The sequence below is a fragment of the Bactrocera tryoni genome, chromosome 2 (genome assembly GCF_016617805.1).
Source record: "Bactrocera tryoni isolate S06 chromosome 2, CSIRO_BtryS06_freeze2, whole genome shotgun sequence".
Taxonomy (NCBI): Eukaryota; Metazoa; Arthropoda; class Insecta; order Diptera; family Tephritidae; genus Bactrocera; species Bactrocera tryoni.
Genome location: NC_052500.1, coordinates 25,873,981 through 25,894,164, shown reverse-complemented (window position 1 = coordinate 25,894,164; position 20,184 = coordinate 25,873,981). Strand labels below are relative to the sequence as shown.

The following is a 20,184-nucleotide window of genomic DNA, read 5'->3' as shown; positions in this document are numbered from 1 at the left end:
GTGTTGTTGTTTTTGCTGTTTTGCTGCTGTTGTTGGTTTCTGGCTTCCACGATTTAGTATATTGGCGAGCAAATTGCTATTGCTTTATTAAAATGCAAATTGAATTTTGACAGGCAAAATATGGAAAATTGACAATATTGTCGTGGAGGATCTCAGCGCTGTTATTGTTATTATTGCTGTAAACGTGTAGGGATATGTATAGCATGTGGCAGGAGCCAGCGTATTTGCGTTTAAATTACTACAAGTTATTATTTCATATTTACAAAAACCTTCGCATAATAAAGTGTGTTAATAACTGAGTACACAAGCGGAGTAATTGCAGAGGAGAAACAATGAACCTTTTTCGTAATGCGTCGTAATTTTGTGCGAAGAGCGGAGTAGGTATATTAAAACAAAATTTAAATTTATTTAGTTATCTTATATTCCATTGAAAGGTGGTGAATCGAACAAACAGCTCGCACTTATAAAATTAGTTAGCAGAATGAAGGCGATATGCGCTCCTTTCTTAGACTGCATCCGTCTAGTAATCCTACGGAGTTGAATTAAAACTTTGCTTTAAGAAGAAAGGGTTCTAGTCACAGCGACTGTCGAAGTAATAACACTTGAGATTTATTTGAAGCCAATTTTAATAAAATAGCTTGTTTTCAGAATTCTTAGATAAAAAGAAGTAATTTTTTAATATTTTTTGTATTTGTTTTTTGCGTATTTAACATATAAAGATATAAAGAAAAAGTAAATTTAGCAGGCGTTCATACCCAGATTGAAGTATGTATAACACTACATTTCCGCCTCTCACAATAAAGCGTTCAGCGAAACAAGTTACACAAAGAAATTTAATTCATTTGAAAGTAAATCATTTTTATCATTAATAACAAAAAGTTTCCATTACCCGACTTTGTGTCTATGACAACTGCATCATGCATGCCATGGCGTATGAGTAATATCAAGAAAATTGCTGCTACACTCCTTTCTCAGTATTTTTCCACGTTTTACCACCTCATTACATTTGCAATGCTTGCAACATACGCAACTTTTTGCTGATGCAGTTAGTCGTAAACAAATTGCATCAAGTCGTAAGCTTTTCGCTCATTATCTTAAGTACCTGCGTTGCGTTGCATTGACTCGACAACGCTATTTTTCTCGACACCTGCGGCAATTCCACTAATGCATTCGCTAATGCGATTTCATTTAATCACATTCACACGAACCTTTGCCGAGCAAATACTTGCTGGAGGTTGTTACAAAAATTAAAAAAGGTGATAATAGGAATATTTCGCAGAAGTTAAGCAAGAGCGTAATTTCCTTGAAATGCATTTGCCGGAAATTTCTTGAGTGCCTTTTAATGAAAAGTGATTACATTTGTTATTCGTATTAAAAAAAAACGAAGAAACTATAACTTCAGTTGTATGGTAGCTATAATTCCCTCCACAAATACAAAAGTTTCCACACCATAACTTAATTTTGACCGATCAGTTTGTTTCACAGCTATATACTATAGTGGTCCGTTCTGGAAAACTTTTTCACATGTTGTATCGTTGCATTGGATAATAAGCCATGCCAAGTTTTGTTAAATTATTTTGTAAAATAAAAGACTTGAGTTGGATCGATCACTTTGTATAGCATACAGTTTATGTATCATCCAATATCGCTGGTTTCGGCATAAGAGCAGGTTTTTGAAGAGAAATAGACATGTGCAAAATTTCGAACTGAACAAATTTAAGTAAAAACTAGTAGAGAATGATTTTATTTGTCCTATAAACTAGTTTGGGTGATATTAAGATCAGCTTCTTTCCTTAAAGGGTTACATGGGTTTCCTCGGCCTTTTTTCAACAATATTTTTCTCAAATAAAAAACTATATATATTATTCGATTTTTCTTATTGTTACAAACATAACTACTAATAAAGAAATTCTGAAATTGTTGGAAAAAATCTTTGAAACTCGGAAACTGCGACGCCATTGCCGGTGACTCCTCGGAAAAAGATGCGCCCGTGTTGGCAGGACAACTAATTACGCCATCAACTAAAGTGGAAAAATACGAATTTTAATAAAAATCTTAACTTGGAACTTAGACCAATGAATGAAAACTTCGCGACATTCTTTTTTTTTCAAATAGCTGTAATCGAAAAGAAATCCTTTATCCAAGACTTTGAGAATTGTATCTCAAAGACCTGTGTAAAATTTCATGAAGATCGGTTGAGCAGTTCTCAAGTTCTCTTGCCTACCGACTTCAAAACTACAGTTTCGAGAAAAACTCGTTTGAAACAATTTTAGGACAATATTTTAGAGGTGTTGTAGAATTGAATAAGACAATAAAAAATTAAACTTCTTGAAACGCGTAAACTCATGTAACCCCGTAAATTAGCAAAATTTATAAGAATTGCAATTTTGAAAATATTCTTTAATCATTGACTATCACAATGTCCGAATTTCAGATGAAGATAAGTCAAAATATTCCTATCGTAGGATTATATATTCAATTTGGAGAGAAGTTTCACTCGAATCAATTTAAGGGGATATACCAGTGTGACACTTTCAAAAAACAATTTTTTATTTGCTTTTTCGATAGTTTTTGGATGGCAGCGTTCTAAAGAGCGACCGTTTGGAGGTGAAAACATATACAAACATATAAGTGAACCTTTAAACGCTTTTTTCTCAAAACGATATTTTTCAAAATTGCTGGCGTCATAACGAGAAATTGACGGATCGGTCATTGTACTCATTCGGCCGGAATCGTTCCAGCAATTGGGGCACTTTCTTTTTTTGGCACCTCCGAAGACAGCCCATAACTCCGTTATTTTTCAACATTTTTGTAAAAAATCTTAAAATATAGCTGGAAATATACCTTATTACGTTCAAAGAAGTTCAAAATATTCAATCACGTAAGTACAAAAGATAGAAATAGTAGGAAAGAGATTTAAAACTCTATTTTTCGCTGAGACCAAAAAACAGAACCCAACCAAAATTGTCCACCACAGCACCACCTATGGTAAGCTTTAAATAAAAATGAAGCCAAGTAAATTAATTTCATATTATTCTATTCATTATTTCAGGTCAAGTGAAAAGTCCGCGGACTAACATAGTAAAACACTGCTTTTTGTAAAATTCGTTTTTTTTGTTCAATATAAATCTGGTCCACGTTGATACACTGATTTTAGCGATCCACAAATTTTTGGAATTATTTTTTTAGGACGATTTGTCTTTTGCTTCAAAATTGGCTTCGATTTCGGCAATCACCTCTTCATTCGACAAAGTTTTCTTCCCAGACAACTCAATTCATGGATTTTTGCTATTGTTTTCACTGAAATGTGACTTGTGATCCCATCATTATTGACGATATTGCAGCAGAAATTACAGCACGAGAAACTAAGGAAGCCCGAAGAAAGGTGAATCAGGTCATGATTCGGATGCAAACATGGCTTGACTCACATAACTTCCAGTTCGCCACAGAAAAAACGGAGCCACTACTGCTGATGAACAAGCATGTTCCTCTCGTAATAAGCATGCAGATGCCTAAGGACACAAAAAGCTGTGAGTTACCTAGGCTTAAGGCTGGACCTCTGATTAACCTTCTGGGTACAAATCCAGCACGCCGCAGAAAAAGCAGTTAAAATCATCTATCTTAACAGACTAAGGTAAGGTATTGGCCAGAGAGCAGCGCATCGCAGCCCTCAGAGTTGCAGCAGTTTACTGACATAGTTCAGGTGATGCAATATTAGTCATAAGTGGTAATGCTCCCATTGATCTTTTAACGCGCGAAAGAAAAAAGCTTCGAACGCCAAAGAAACCAGTTGAAAATAACAAGAGCGCAATTGATCGAATAAAAAAAGGCAAGACACCCGCATGGCCATGAAGATGGAAGAATGAGAGTCGCGGCAGATGCACGGCTAGACTTATAACTTTTGGATAAGTCGCAAATTTGGAGAAGCCGACTTCTACACAACACAGCTGTTATTCCGACAGGGATATTTCAGAAAGTACCTTCATAGAATGCGTAAAGTTGAAGAGCCGTCTTGCAGAACACACATTTAAGTGTGATGGCTGCGGGAACGCACAGACGCAGAATATCTTGTTGGCCCAATAAATGTGGCTAATTTAATTGGTCTCGTGCCGGAAAGCGAAAAATTGGGGGATTAAATATGCGCAATTTTGCTAGGGCGAAAAAGGCGTGATCTGGACGCAGGTGCGCAGATGTAAATATTATATGTCAATGAGAAAAATGGAACGCCTCCTTGAAGTAATGCAAACGCGGTTCTAGGGTGGACGACTTTCCTCAGAGGAAGGTTTTAGTGAACTTCTACAAGTGGCACATACCGTTGCTTTAACGACAGCTCTGATGACGCGGAAGGCATTTTCCACTTTAATTAAAAATCATATAGACTTTTTTCTAGTAGCGATATCTATGTTTAAGACCGGTGTCTATTCAATTGACCTGTTATATAAAATATTTTGCAACGAATGTCGATACTGTATCGAATCGTAGATAACCTTTTCCAAAACCAAGATCACATTGCTTTCACTACGGATGGAAAAAATTACAAAGCATAAAAACGCTTTTAAGTTCTTCGAGTGAAAAATGGGATTTACCTTTAACTTATTAGATGGAAAAAGGTCCAAGTTTTTACTAATTTTTATCATCTAATCACGTTTTACTATTCTCACGTGAAGTTCTGAGTAAATATTTCTAAGGTAAACATTGCTAATCCAGTCCAGGAAAGAGAATAGCGAGACTAAGTGGTTTTCAGTGGTAGAGAACACTAGGTAACTGAAGGCAGAATTGGCAGAAATGAAATTGTTACCACCATAGGTAACGGCGGTTTTACGTCGTCTAAATGGACCCGATGTTTTGACAGACCAATGACGAGAAATACTGAAAATATATTTAGCTATAAAAAGCACCCGGCAGCCAAAAGCTGTTAGGCGGAATAATAACTCTCTCATAATTCTCGACAAATATTGGCGAATCGAACAGACAACTGGTATAAACAAAGAAAATTGCATAAAAGAGAAGAGAATGAAACGATTTCATAGAGGAATCCACACCTCTTTTTGCTTGAATGGTTTGTTTGTTTTGGTTGTTTCTAATACAATATTCAAAAACTCCTTAAACGCCGAATGGGGTATCCATTCACGGCAAATTCTTAAAAAATATAATTGACATCCTTTAAAAAATCCTTTATAAAATGTCTTTTGGACACATATTTGCAAAATGCATATTAATCCCGTTAAAAATATTGTTGTCAACATTTAAAAGAATGTCCGAAAGAGAGCACGGCAAAGATGTGCCCAGAGCGCCATTAAAGCCGCTGCGCATAAATCACCTGCTTTGTGAATGACAACATTTAATTTATGCACGCTTATGCATATGCCACAAACAGCAACACACATACACGCACAAGTGGAGCGCTTCGCTTTGTTTGAGTAAAAGCCTGGAAGAGTAAATGTGGCATCTTGAAGGCGAGCACTTAAGGTTGCATTATGCCAGGCTTAAAATCTCTGCTGCGCGCATACAAATTCACATATATATGTGTGTATGTATGTATGTTTGGGTGTACGTATTTTTGCATATTTGTGCAGCAGCAGCTGGCAAGCCTCCAAAGGCATCAACATATTTCACCACTCGGCATAAATTATATTTAATTTAATAAAAATGAATAATGACGGTCCAAGAAAGTCATCTCGAGTGTACGACAGTTACAAAAACAATGCATGAGAAGGAGTTGAAAATACGCAATGCTTTTATAATTTTAAGCCCGTTTCGGTTATAAGATGTTTATGGGGACTAAAAATATATATTGCAACGTTTCTTAAAAGACAATTCTGTGAAATGTGCTCCAAGGTTTAGGGGAGTTGAGTATATGAAGAGGTCCAAATAAGGACTGGCCGAAAAATTTTTCTCCTTCATCTTCGTTTCTGAAAAATTGGATCACTGCATCGCAGCTAGCTTTTTCTCTGTTCACATTTCGACGAGGGATATATGGATCGGGAGGAGTCGCTGAAAAGTAGGTAAAGTGATCTTTTTCACTGATGACGAGTCGAAGTTGGAAGGGGATGCTTTCTGTAAGAGTTCTTCTGAAACCTTAGCTTTAGGCTACCGGAACATTGTAGTGTTATTTAGGCAGTATCTTCTGACCGCAGGAGTGGTGTCATATGAGCTCTAACACTGGACCAATGGGTCTCAAGTGTGCAACAGACGCCAGTCGACGACCCGCACCTATGAGAATGCAATTTTTTCAATACTTAAAACGGTTCACTAATTGACTGTAAATAATACAGCTCCGATATATTCGCCAGGTGCTTATATGAACTAGAAAATAAAGGTTCAGTTTTCATTGGTAGAGTTTTTTACAGCGGGTACCAAACCCATCCCACAGCCCTGTGGAGAGAATGTTTCGCCTTTTTCCTTTAGCTCACCTTCAAACGTATGTTCTTTGGCTTCTCGGAAAATAATTGGTCTTGGACCGGAAGTCGTGAGCTGCTCGAGTTATATGTAAAAGAATCGTTTCTGGCCACTCCCAAGTGAATGGCAATCAGAAAACTTTCCTCACTTTCGTGAACTTCTACACAAGACTCCATCCTGAATAAAGGTTTAGACTTTTTATAAGACCCAGCACTAAACAGAGGAATAATAGGATATAGACGAAGTGTCTTCTGAATACATGCGACTTGCCAATAGTACTTACAACATCTACACTTAGGGATCAATAATGGCTAATGAAGTTGGCGCTGCAATTTATTGCTCGGAGCTTCGTCTATTGTAGAGATAGCTAACAATGGAGGAAACAACATAAGAAAGATCAATAAATTCGTAGATAACAAGGCGGGAATTATGGTAATGATCTCAAATCGTATTACGTCAGGAAGAAATGAGACAGTAAACGTGGAGGCTGCCTGAAAGCGGCTGATAAACTCGGTTGCAGGTCATAAAATAATTTCATAAAACGAAGTAGTTGGTGAGATTGATGAAAGTGTCAATCGTCCAGCTACCGACCCAATACAGGAACCACTGGAGTCACTAAAAATTAAATAAAATTAAATTTTCCAAAGGCGTGATAGCGAGATGGAATGTCTTAGAATTAGGTATCAAGTTAAGGAGCGTTGACATTCTTGTGACGAATACTTTAACTAAAAATAGCTGAAGTTTAATCTGGCATCCCTAAATACCAGTAGGTTTCCATATGGCAAGACAACCAGCTAGTACGAGTAGAACCAATTCTGGCCTAACCTTCTGGTTTACTTAAACTTTGGTTGTTGGACAGAAGAGTAATAAAATGCGTTTGAAGAATGTTCAGGTCTAAGCAAACACCGGTGGTATGTTAGGTTGAGGGCGCAAAAACTTCAAACCTTGCCTAATACTGGTTACTGGACCGAGCAGTTATCGAATGCAAAGGATGCAGTTTCAAACCTGACAGAATACCAAATTATAGACCTGATATGTATACGTTCAGACAAAACGCCTCCTTTTAGCAGCTTTAATAGTAATTTAGCTAAAACCAGTCTCTGTAGACAGAAGTCCATGCGAAACAGCTGCAAATAAGGTCATTCCCAGAGAGTTTGCTAAAAGTTGTTTCTGTTATTTTCTTGAAAGCAACATTCGCGAAAGTTAGGGTACCATTATGGAAAGAGAATGAGCTTCAGTTGCCGTGTGTCCAATTTATTATTAAATCGCTGATGAGTACGTACAAAAAGGCTCCAGACTTTCTGATCAAATACCTCTTTCAGAATATCTAATTAGACGGTTGTCGTAGCGTCTGGATATAAAGATTCCACGAATGCAGAGGTCACGACGACTATCCATAACTCAGAAGCAGTGGAGGTGGGCGTCGCCTTCTGTTTGGGGCGGCAATGCAATAGAAGAATGCGATATCCAGACATACATAGGACTGTGGCTTAATTCTCAAAATATACATTTACCGCTAACAGAGCCTAGATTGCAAAGAAGTTGCTTGGAAGCTTAAAAACGAAAATACACTGCAGCAAGGTTTAGGCGAGCAAAAACACCACTTGCTTATGAGAGCTGATCCCTTGCACACTACATTTAATCACTAAGAGAAACATAAAAAAAAACCAAAAAAAACTGTTTGCCTTGCCACAACATGCAGCAATGACTTTCATCACATGCGGCTTATAACGGTAAACAACATTTAAGTCGGCGACTTATAGTCATTGCGGCATTCATATGCACACGTGAGTATGTAGGAGGTGGCACCAATTTTTCTTTGACTGTATCTGCTACCTTGCACCATTTACCTTTTTTGACACGAGCTTAGCCACTATTCTACACGCTAAAAGGAAAAAGAATAAAAACGAAGGCAACACAAAACAAATGAGCGCAATACTTGTGTGCTCGTATGGAAGACCGGAAATACACAGTTATAGCGTACACTGCGGCAAAGCTGGCAGACGAACTCATATTAATGCGGACAAACTTTAATCCGGGCTAACAGGCCGCTTAATGGCAGCAATATGGAGCGTGTGCGGAATTGCACCAGTAAATGCGCTGCGCGCCCGCCCGAACAGCGCGCCACAACACCAACAAAAGCACAAACACAAGCAACTGCGACCTTTCCTAAATGTGGCAATGTGTGGTACATCGTTGTTGTTGTTGTGGGTATGAAATCGTATGCGCCCTATGTGTGTGGGTGTGGTGGCGCAACGTTCGGCTCTTCGGCTTAAGCTCCACCTCCACTGCGGTTTGTAACATTTATGAGTTTGGTAATTTTCCACTTTTATTACACATCTGTTTACCCGCTGCTTGCCACTGGGAAAACAAAAACAGTAATAATATCTTTCGGAAGGCAGGAAAAATGGAGTAAAAAATCACCAATTGCATAATTTAAGCATCTGTGGCATGTGCAACATAAGGCCACGCCAAGTGCATAAGCAAAGGGCAGCGGTAATATTCAGGAAAATCTGCGGTTGAGGGGCAGGCACTTCAAAGTAACATCGTCGAAGCAATAACGGTTATCAACGAATGTGTTTATTAGTAACGATTTCTATTTATTCTGCTATTAATAGCTTTCAGTTGCAATTTCTATTGCAGTGTAAATGGAAAAAACGTTAACTTCGGTAGCACCGAAGCAATAATACCCTTGTAAATACAAAATATTCCTTAAAAGAAGATATTGTAGGGATGCATAGGATAATAATCTCCGCCCAAAAAACCACGTAAGATGAAATAGTTTTCCATACAAGCGCTTGATTCTAATCTTTCAGTTTGCTATAGTAATCCGATATCATCGAGTTCAACAGCAAATGACCAGCTTCTAGCGTAAGAAAGATGTCGCAACATTTCAAGCCGATATCTCAAAAATTGAGAAACGATTCTTTTATTGTGTAAAATATTTCAAAAAATTATGTATTCTGCATTTTCATCAAATAACTTTTGCCAACTTTCGGTCAAGAGTTTGATTTCACCATCATAAAATCTTCAATTCAGGCAAAAAAATTGTCCAAGGTTCTTTCCTCCAAAAATTTTTGCAGAGACGAGAACATTAATATTTTTTTACAGCAGGGGGAAGCATCCAAAACCGGAGTGCGAAACTTTAATCCGCTAAACCTAACCTACTTCCAAGACTCTCCCACGAAACCACCAGTTAAGTATTACTTCATGGGAGGGTCAGGACATTCAAGTCTCCTCTATCTTGCAGACTGATGACTGTTTTGTCATTATAAATACTGACTTTGACATTTCTGCATCTCTCAGTCGTCTGACACACGTTAAATTATCGACCGTAAAACTTACACCGAGTGTGGTTTTTAGTTTTTCCCTTGTATTTGAAAAGTGAGGGCAATAAAGTAATACGTGTTCAGAGTCTTCTGAAAATGCTCTGTAAGGACGCATAGTTCGGACTACTGTCATGGTGTAATATGTAAAAGGTAGTTTCTAAGCACCTACAAATATCGACTAAGTATTTGAGTCAGATGGAAATCCAGCTCACCATGCCGTCTGTTTATCCCAAGTGGAAGTCTGTGGGTCCAGTGCACTTTGGATGAGGATTGCCATATTCGAAGTTCAGGAAAATATTAATGATGCCATGTCTGGAAAAGCTTAAAATAAACATCGCCTTTGAAATCCCGTCAAACAAACTGCATAACCTTAATTTGGTGACAATCGGCCTACGAAGTGGTTTGTGTTGATTCATCCTTTTTTGACAATGATATCAAGCGTTTTACATTTTTCACCCACTTTGGTTCTGTAAAGAAATGAGGAACCAAAAGTCAAGCTTTCGAAATTAATCCTAAACGCTTCATGTGCTTGATAATCGTTAGAGCAATTTAATTTTTCAGGAATCTCTCGAGCAGTTAGTCGACGAATTGCATCGACGACAAACTTTATTTTATCCACATCGGCTTCAATTGTCCGCATTATGTACGATCTAAAGCTAACTCAGAGCGTGAAAATCAATATTCTGAGTATCTGGAAGACAAGTTGAACCTTTCAACTCCATTTCGCCCAATATCTACAAAATTTCACACAAAAACAACATTTTCAGTATAGCAAATGACGAATAAAACCTCGAATTTACCTCGTTTTCCAAAGCAACTCCAGAGATATAATGATAAGTGTTATAGCACTCGTTCAAAAACACGTTCTATGGAAAGAACGGTAGGTTTAGGCACAATTTCTGCTGGGCGAAAAGAACGTTATTAGCATTGTATGCACCAAATTCAGTGCCATACCGCACTAATGGTTGCCAACCAAGTGTGCAGGGCACTTAACCTTGAGGATTCTGTAGATACTCGTTTTCCATGAAATGGCTATTAAAGCGTTAAATAGTTGCAGCCTTTTAAGGCAGCTGATAAGGATAGTATATTCGTCGCTCTACTACAAAACGGTGAAGATCTACCGTCCCACCGCGTTGCTATTATTTACAGAGTTTGTGTTCGTTTAGGGTACACGCCAAGTAGATGGCAGAAGGCCAAACTTATCTTCATATCGAAACTGGCTAAGGAACACTAATGCCAAAATCTTACAAATCGATCAGTCTAACATCCTTCCAACTAAAAAGTATGAAGAGATCTGTTAAACGACAAATCCCATGAAACCGCTTGGAGTTCATACAGTATGCGTATGTCAAAGGAAAATCGACTGACATCTCCCTACATAAGGTAGTAGGAACAATCAAAAGCCCCAGCTGCTGCTATTGACGTGGAAGATGCACTAAACAACGCTAGCACGACTAGCATCATAGGCTAAACAACAGACAACATATGATTGGCAAGGTATAAAAATTACGCACCAGATTAATTGAGGCACACCGCTGAGGGTCACCTGGATCAACGAATTATTATTTTACTTGACAGGGAGAATTTCAAGGGACGACCTCGCTGTCCACTGTTCAGTGTTTAAACTTAATCGCATAACCCGGCGCATAGAAAATGCCCTTGAGATCGGATGGGCGGAGGGCCACAGATTAACTGTTAATCCGGAGAAAACATAAATCTGTATCTTCACAAGAAGGACGAAAACTTTGCAATTCAATCTCCCCTCATTAAGGAGTAGTAAAAGAAACCCACGAGGAACTAAACGCATCGGTTTCATTCCCAAGATAATAAGATAGTCCTATGATCGACTGTCTCAAAAGCGAAATGCACATATTCATTGACCGATCAAAGTGTGAAACAGGAACAGGAGTAGGCTTTTTCAATAATAATTTTCAAGTATTTCATAAACATTCTAGTGGATAGCCAAGTGGCAATTAAAGCCATTCGTAGTTTCAATATAAAGTCTCTTTGCTTTGGGTTATGCAAGAGGGCACTCAATAGACTTTTAGCAAAAAACACAGTTAATATCATCTGGGTAGATGGAAATACAATCTCCCTAAGCTGCCCAGGCTATTTAGGTCCTTCAAATGTTGTCTGATACAGTGGACGCTGGAGGAACACCGCTGATCTTGGAACACAGGGCACATCTCAAAATTTGTACTTTAAAGTACTGTTAATGGTGGATAGACAAAAAAGCTCCTAGTACTTCCAGACAAAATGGAGCTAAGCAACATTGTAGAGGTTATTAAGGCACCGATATTTAAGATCCCACCTTTAAAAAGTAGGAAAAATTAAATGCCAAGTAGAATATAAGATATGAAATTGCTACCAAAAGTGTTTGATGTCCGGTCGTTGAACAACACAATTTCCTATACTGTAAGCATTTTAGAAAAATACAGTTTTGCTAGCGATAAAATAGTTCGTTTGCGATTATTTACTAACTTAAAATTTAAGAAATATGTAAGTTCAAGAGATACGAGATATTTTAACTTTACTTGCAGATATTTAAATCTGTAAGTTTCTTAACAGTCTGACTACAAACAACTGTCATCACTTTTCGAATTTCCAAAATATTTCGTTGCCGTGGTGTATTGCTTTCCAAAAATAAATTCATTTCCATGAAGCTAAAAAAAGCTTTCGAAGAGCTTTAATAATTTTGGTAAGATATAAATATATATTTTCATATATGTATGTGTATGTATGTGGATCTACTCCGTGAGTATGCTGTATGAAAATTATTGTTTTGAGTGGCGAAATTATTAGTCGCATGGAAGATCTCAACTTGTTCGGACGAAAGCAGACAGCACAGCAAAATCGCCACAGCACTTAGAATGCCAAAAAAAAATTTTCTAGTTCTCGAAAATAAGTAAACGCATACAAAACAATGAATATAAATATGAAATATTGGATTATTGTGGTCTTGACTTGCCTCTGCGCGAAGAATGCATTGACTTTGCCACAATTTACTATCGGTAAGTAAGAGAGGCGTTAGGATATATTAAAATAAGTAAAAGTTCAGAAGTGCAATGTGAAAATAAATAAATATTCAGGTGCAATCTTCTATGAGAATGAATTCGATTTGGAGCAAGATTTCATCGCAACCGTGGAGAGTATAAACAGTGAGGGAGTGAACAACTTCGTAATGTTGCCACTAATAAGACGCATCAGTGACACGGCTGGCAGCATGATCTTACAACGCGAAGGTTTGTTGGCAAAAAATTTCAGTTTTTTATTATCGAAAATAATAATATAAATATTTACTTTGCGCTTGCAGCGTGCGATCTAATTGATAATGGTGTCTTAGCTATTTTTGGACCCAGCGCGCAGGCAGACAGTGGTGAGTGGCGGTGTGTGTGACAGCGTGACAGCGGTGGGGGTGTTTTGTGTTGTGGAAAGCAGGCTAGACATGAAAATATTTCAAATATATACTAAATATATATATTTACTTTCGAACGCGTGCCGTCAGCTATTTTTAATATTTTTGTTTTTAAGTTCATATTTTGTATGTGCGCGCATGTGTGTCTAAATTTAGCTTCTCTCGCCTGCTCTCATTTACTTTGCGCTCTCGCTAGACATTGTTTCGCTGATCTGCAATGCAACCGGCATACCGCATCTACAATTCGACATGGGCCATGAGGAGACGAACAGGGAACGCGTCAATCATCAGATGTCGTTGAATGTCTTCCCCACACAGCAGATGCTCTCCAAGGCCTACGCGGATATCGTACAGACCTACGGTTGGCGTAAATTTACCATTATCTACAATGCTGAGGATCGTAAGTAACGGCATTACTTATAATACAACGACAATTTATTTAAAAAATTTTTCTTATTTTTTGTTTTTGTATAGCAAAAGCACCGGCACGCCTGCAGGATCTGTTCCAGCTGCGCGGTATACACAACGAAGTGGTGCGCGTGCGCAAATTCAAGCGCGGTGATGATTATCGTATATTATGGAAGGGTATAAAAGGTGAACGTCGCATTGTGTTGGATTGTGCACCGGAGTTACTGATTGATTTGCTGAATACTTCCATCGAATTCAATTTGATGGGACAGTTTAATGTGAGTATTTAAAATCAGTTGTTACTTATACCAAGGTTCGCTTTGATGTTGAGATTTGGAAGTTTGTGCGATTTTTTACTATAATTCAAGTTTCATAGAAATATTTCTTGATTTAACGATAAACCATGTCTCGTAAATAGATTTCGCCGCTTTTTTCGACGTTAATTTAAATGACCTGTTGTCCTATGGCCTCAGTTTCGGCGATCTCCTCTTCATTCGATGAAAATTTCCTCCCAGCGAACATTTTCTTGAGATTTGAGAACAGGAAATAGTGACTTGGGGGCCAGATCTGCAGAATTCGCTGAATACAAAAGCAATTCGAAGCCTAATTGAAGGATTTTTGCCTTTAATTTCACTGATTTGTGACACGGTGCATTGTCTTAGCGAAACAGCATTTTCTTTGTTTTCAAATGCTGTCGCTTTTTAGCGATTGCGTCCTTCGAGGGATCTAATAACGCTACGTAATAGTTGCCGTTGATGGTACTTTCTTATTCAAGCTAGTCAATGAAAATTATTCCATGCGCTTGCCAAAAACACAGACACCTTAAACTTGCCAGCCGACAAACATTTTTTCACGGTTTGGGGCGGGTTCATCGTGTGCAGTCTATTCGGATGACTGTAGATTGGACTTCAGAGAAAAATGTTGGAGCCAAGTTTCATACATTGACTCATATCGACCTAAAAACTTGGGCTTACTTCGTCTGAACTTCCCCAAACTTTGGTTAATTGGTCTAAAGCGAGCTCACGCGATACTCACTTTGCACAGTGCCATCTCATAAATACCTAAATATTGATGAATGATATGATGCACACATTCATTTGGTATCTTTAGAGTGTCTGCTGTCTCGAAGAGCTTCCCTTTAAGGTCATCCAAATTTATTTTATGTACGTTTTTGATGTTTTCACTGTCTTCGGTGTCTCATTTCACCACGTCTAAACTGAGCACGCCAATCCTTGACGGTTGATTTTCCTGAGGCAGTGTCCGTTTTTTTTTTTTTTTGTTACAATAACAAAAGTTGCTTCACTCCAAGTGATAAAATTCACAAATTAATCTTCCATTCTGGGGACGGGGTCCTATTAATTTCTGAAATATACAAGTCTTCGCATTTGAGTTCAGTATCCCTTCTTATGAGGACTTTTGAACCAATTGCCTTGACTTTTCTAAAAATTCAACTTGCTCGCCTTGATAATCATATTCTAAGACTTACCGATGCAAACGAGGCGAAATCTTTAAAAGTATGGCCCTTGGCCAGTTAAAATCCGAGACATTTTCGTTATCGTGGAACCTCTTGTGGAAATTGGCTCAGTAAAAACACTGCTCAGTAAAATATACTGGCTTAGTTTCAATAATATCTCTCATACTTACGCCGATATATACAAAATCTTTTCTTTAACACCGGCTGGGATGGAGCTGATCCATAAATATTACTAATACCTGGTATATTATATACCAAATAATTGGCAAATCTATGAATTGCGTGAACAGCATTTCTTAGAGAGAATATTCTCGACAATTTCGTAAAATTGTTCAAGAGTTTTAAGCTTATTAATCACTTTCCGTTAAGACCGTGCAATCATAAAATTATTATTTACAAAGTTGAAGACCTTCATGCCTATGGCCTTTGTTTCTAAATATTGAAATTATGTTATCAAATTCATCGATTTCTCAACAGTTCTATTTTACCACTATCGTTAGGCAGACATAGCCTTAGAAGTTGTGGCCGAGACGTGTTAGATGATCGAACTGTTTTGGTATTTTCTAAAATTCGGCTTTACGGATTCAAAATAGAGTCTATAAACTATTGATATTAAACTAATTTAAAAATGTTTAAAAATATGGTCTACACACTTACCAATTACAGAATTTGCTGTTAACCAATCTGGAAACGCATAATGCCAATTTAGAGGAATTGCGGGACAATGTCACCTTTGCGGTGAATATCACAGCGACACGTCTGAAAATGGATGGGAATTCTCCTGTGAGTTCGATAATAACTATATAACAAATGTATAAACTTTTAAAAGTAAAGCCTCTTTTTCACACACAATCGTCTATATCGCAACACACAGTATGCGAATACTACGAATGACACAGATCCCATATTTCGACAATCCCAGCGCACACTGCTACAAGATTTACTCTACGACGCAGTGCATGTCTTCGCGAATGCATTACGAAATGTCAGCCATAGTTATCAGATACGAGTACCGCGTGTGCGCTGCGTTTTCAATGAGTATGAGCAAATGCAACCCTGGCCCATGGGACGTTACATCTATCGCGTGATGTTAGCGGTAATTTGTTAACACTTCGCCACACTGCAAATATTGGACTTCTACATTAGCCTTGTTGACTTTCCAGACATCCGGCGTCAATAACACGGATTATCGCACGAGCGACCTGCAATTTGATGAGGAGGGACAGCGTACTAATTTCGGTATTGAAATATTTGAACCGCTGGAAAATTATGGTATCGCCTTCTGGGATACAAAGGGGCAAATTACGCCGCAACACGTGGAGGTGAACATAACGAAGAAGTTGGTTTATCGTGTGGCAACGCGCATTGGTGAGCCATACTTCATGGAGATGTAAGTTTCTATAATACAACAAAAAAACAAGTAAGGAAGACCTAAGTTCGGGTTAAACCGAACATTTTATACTCTTGCACGTGCTAAGATAAAAGTCAGGGAAATGTCTTCAACTATATAAGGTTGGAAGTTATATGAGGTCTAGGGAAAGTTTTCAGCCGATTTTGCGGTTATAGACAATTGAAGATTCCAAGTGTAACCAGGTCTTTCTACAGCTGGTCTTTCCAACGTTCCATCGACTGCGATACTCGCCGTGGTCAACGCGCAAAATCTACTATAAATCTTTCGCAGAACTTTTCAGTCGAAAACTCGTAGTGTTGACTCATCAGATGTCCTCATCGTCCATGCTCTGAACCATACATCCCCAGATGGGAAGAATGAAAGACTTCTACAGTTTGGTTTTTGTTCGTCGAGAGACTTTACTTCTCAATTGCCTGCTTAGTCCGAAGTAGCACCTTTTGGCAAGAGTTATTCTGCGTTAGATTTCGACGCAGGCGTTGTTGTTGGTGTTAATACTGCTTCCAAGATAGACTAAATTATATACGACCTCGAAGTTATGACTCAACAGTGACGTGGGAGCCAAATCGCGAGTACGACAACTGTTTGTTTGATGACAGAAGATATTTCGTCTTGCACTCGTTCACTACCAGACCCAGTTTCTTTCCTTTTTTTATCCATTCTGGAGAAAGCAGAACTAACGGCGCGGTTGTTAGGACCAATAACATCAATATCATCGGCGTACGCCAGCAGCTGAACACTCTCATAGAAGATGGCAGGTTCTCTATTCAGCTCTGCAGCTGGAATTATTTTCTCCGGCAGCAGATTGAAGAAGTCGCACGATAGTGATTCGCTTTGTCTGAAACCTCGTTTGGTACCCAACGGCTCGGAGAGGTTCTTCCCGATCCAGATTCGACGGAGATTTTGGTGATACACAACGTCAGCTTACACAGCTCGTGCTGTCAAAAGCAGCTTTGAAATCGACGAAAAGGTGGTGTATGTCGATTCTCTTTTCGCGGGGCACCATTTGGCGCCTGGTGAATATCTGGTCGGTTGTTGACTTTCCCGATTTAAAGCCAAACTTGTAAGGTTTAATCAGCGTGTTTATATTACACACAGTACCTTATATGCGATGAGGCTTATCCCACGGTAGTTGACGAAAATGGTGGGATCTTCCTTTTTATAGGCCAAAGCATACTTAAATTCCATGCTGATGTATGCCCTATTTAGTTCTTCGCCGCCGTGTTTTAACAGCTCGGTCGGCAGACGGATAATTGCTATTCGAACTTCTTCACGGTCGGGCAATGGAACGGAGCAGACGTTCATCATCGATTGGGGAATCTGATCTGCCTTCTTCTGGCGTTATGCTTTCACTGCCATTCAGCAGGTTGGAGAAGTATTCCCTCCATAATTTTAGTATGCTCTGGACAGGGTCGGGTGCGTATCTTGGCTGCAACAAGTCAGTGGTCCGAGTCGATGTTAGGACCTCGTTGTTAGGAGCATATTACAAGAGTATATAAATATAGTAAAATCTATGCTAACTATTTTAGACCCGAAAAGGTGGAGCAGAATGTGACTGGTAATGAACGGTATATGGGCTATGCAGTCGATTTCATTGAAGAGTTATCGAAACTCATGAATTTCGAATACATATTCGTGCCAGTTGCAGATAATGGCTACGGAAGATATAATCCAGAGACTAAACAATGGAATGGTATTATCGGCGAGATTGTCAACAATGTAAGTAACTGTAGTGTTAGCGACGTTTTTCCAAAGCATTTTATTATAACACTTATTGGTGTGAATCTGGTCACTAAACTAGCCTTTATCATTTTCATTTCATTTAAGAGTAATTTTAAGACACAATTGTAGCTTGAACGAAAGATCGTGGCAAATTATTATTATATAGATTATTCTATGAAACTCAAGAGTCTTGCATCATATAAATCAGCGCTGCTTCTCCATTGATTATCCTTTTTCAATATTTGTGTTTTCTGTCTGGCTTCCTCTACTTTTATGTTTAGGATGCCCACATGGGTGTATGTGACTTGACCATCACACAGGCGCGTCGTACTGTTGTCGATTTCACAGTACCTTTCATGCAGCTCGGCGTTAGCTTATTGTCCTACAAAGAGGTAGCAGAATCGGAAGCTTTGGCTTTTCTTGATCCATTAAAAGGCGAAGTGTGGATATGTGTCATTATTGCCATATTCGTGATTTCCTATCTGCTTGTGGTCTCCGCCAGGTGAGTTTTTCCAGTTGTTGTCAGATATTTATCAAACTTCGGCTTCTTTATGCTTCCAGAATCGCCGAAGACGAATGGGAAAATCCACATCCTTGCAATAAAGATCCCGATATACTGGAGAACAAGTGGGGTTTATTCAATACCTTTTATTTGTCAGCGGCATCTATAATGCAGGCTGGTTGCGATATGTTGCCTAAGTAAATATCTAATTACCGTTCGTTTTATTTATATTGCCATATTTTTATATACTTATTATATTTTCGTTGTGCAGAAGTGCGCCGTTTCGTACATTTACCGCCATGTGGTGGATAATCGCCGTTATCATACCCAATTGTTATACGGCTAATTTGGCTGCCTTCTTGACAAGCTCCAAAATGGAATCCACCGTTCAGGATCTGAAGGGTCTTGTCGAACAGGTGGAGGTTAAGTTTGGCACTATAGAAGGCGGCAGTACGTACACGCTGTTTGCCGAATCTAACGAGACCGTATATCGATTGGCATACAATATGATGAAAAATGAAGATCCCTCCGTATTTACGAAGGATAACAAGGAGGGTGTAGAAAGAGTGCTTAAAAGGAACGGTTCGTATATGTTTCTTATGGAGACGACGGCTTTGGAATACAATATCGAGCGCAGCTGTAATCTACGTAGTGTGGGCGATAAGTTCGGTGAAAAGCATTACGCTATAGCGGTACCCTTCGGTAAGTATTATGAAGAACAAAGTGTTAAGAGCATTTTTGGACATTTTCACTTTCATCTGTAGGCGCCGAATACCGTTATAATTTAAGTGTTAACATTTTAAAACTAAGCGAGACAGGTAAATTATTCCAACTGAAGAATAAATGGTGGAAGAACAACGATACGGATTGCAAGGACAATGATAATGATGCGGATAACCCTTCCTTGGGTATTTACGAAGTACGTGGCATATTTTATACGCTTTATCTTGGCTTACTAGCGGCTTATGTTATGGGTATCATCGAATTTTTAATGCATTGCCATAGTAGAGCCAGCGAGGAAGGGGTAAGTGTTGAACTGGACGCGAGTATTATGTAACTTGAGATCATGAGATTGTCATTTGTGAATGCTTTTAGTTGCGTTTTAAAGAGATTTTAGTGAACGAATTGCGTTTCGTATTGCGCATATGGAATAATAGGAAACCGGTTAGTTGCACGCCCACTGCGAGTATAGCGGCTTCATCGCGGCGCTCATCAAATAGAACCGCAAGAACATTAACGAAAAAGGGTTCGCAACAATCCAGCGGTAGCGGCGAAGAGTTAAAGGAGTTGGCAAACAACAAAGTAAAAAAGAACGGCACTATCATTAAAGTGGACGCAATGTAGTAAAATTGTTTGAGATTAATGTTAAAAAGTGCAGAATAAATAAAATGTTAAATATTGCTAAGTTATCTTGAACTTAATAGAAAGTAGGGAATATGGAAAGCTTCGAAAGGAATTGAACTGGCTTTCCAATTTTCGAAACCTTTTTATAAAGTTCTATTTCCATATCCGTCTACTCCTCAAATC

At 38.5% G+C, this 20,184-nt stretch overlaps 1 protein-coding gene and 1 long non-coding RNA gene across 2 annotated transcripts in view; one reads left to right on the top strand and one right to left on the bottom strand.

Moving 5' to 3' along the window:
• The window catches only part of LOC120768211, a 500,046-nt gene that overhangs the window by 30,753 nt on the left and 449,109 nt on the right, over nt 1–20,184 (bottom strand). The window contains exon 2 of the long non-coding RNA XR_005704742.1: nt 15,683–15,784. This is a non-coding gene — a long non-coding RNA (uncharacterized LOC120768211). The remainder of the gene's footprint in view (nt 1–15,682; nt 15,785–20,184) is intronic.
• On the top strand, nt 12,652–20,028 carry LOC120768206 (glutamate receptor ionotropic, kainate 2). Its single transcript, XM_040094778.1, has 14 exons — nt 12,652–12,739; nt 12,818–12,970; nt 13,042–13,104; nt 13,340–13,543; nt 13,618–13,829; nt 15,692–15,808; nt 15,900–16,121; nt 16,189–16,415; nt 17,963–18,152; nt 18,437–18,657; nt 18,717–18,854; nt 18,929–19,359; nt 19,422–19,681; nt 19,753–20,028. The coding sequence occupies exons 1-14, from the start codon at nt 12,652–12,654 to the stop codon at nt 19,999–20,001; spliced, it is 2,775 nt and encodes a 924-aa protein (XP_039950712.1). The 3' UTR covers nt 20,002–20,028.

Bases quoted from the DNA above. Each gene is read 5' to 3' on its own strand.
- LOC120768206 (XM_040094778.1), top strand. From the start codon at position 12,652: ATGAATATAAATATGAAATATTGGATTATTGTGGTCTTGACTTGCCTC. The intron at 13,544-13,617 runs GTAAGTAACGGC...GTTTTTGTATAG, and splicing joins TATCTACAATGCTGAGGATC to CAAAAGCACCGGCACGCCTG. The intron at 16,416-17,962 runs GTAAGTTTCTAT...TAACTATTTTAG, and splicing joins GAGCCATACTTCATGGAGAT to ACCCGAAAAGGTGGAGCAGA.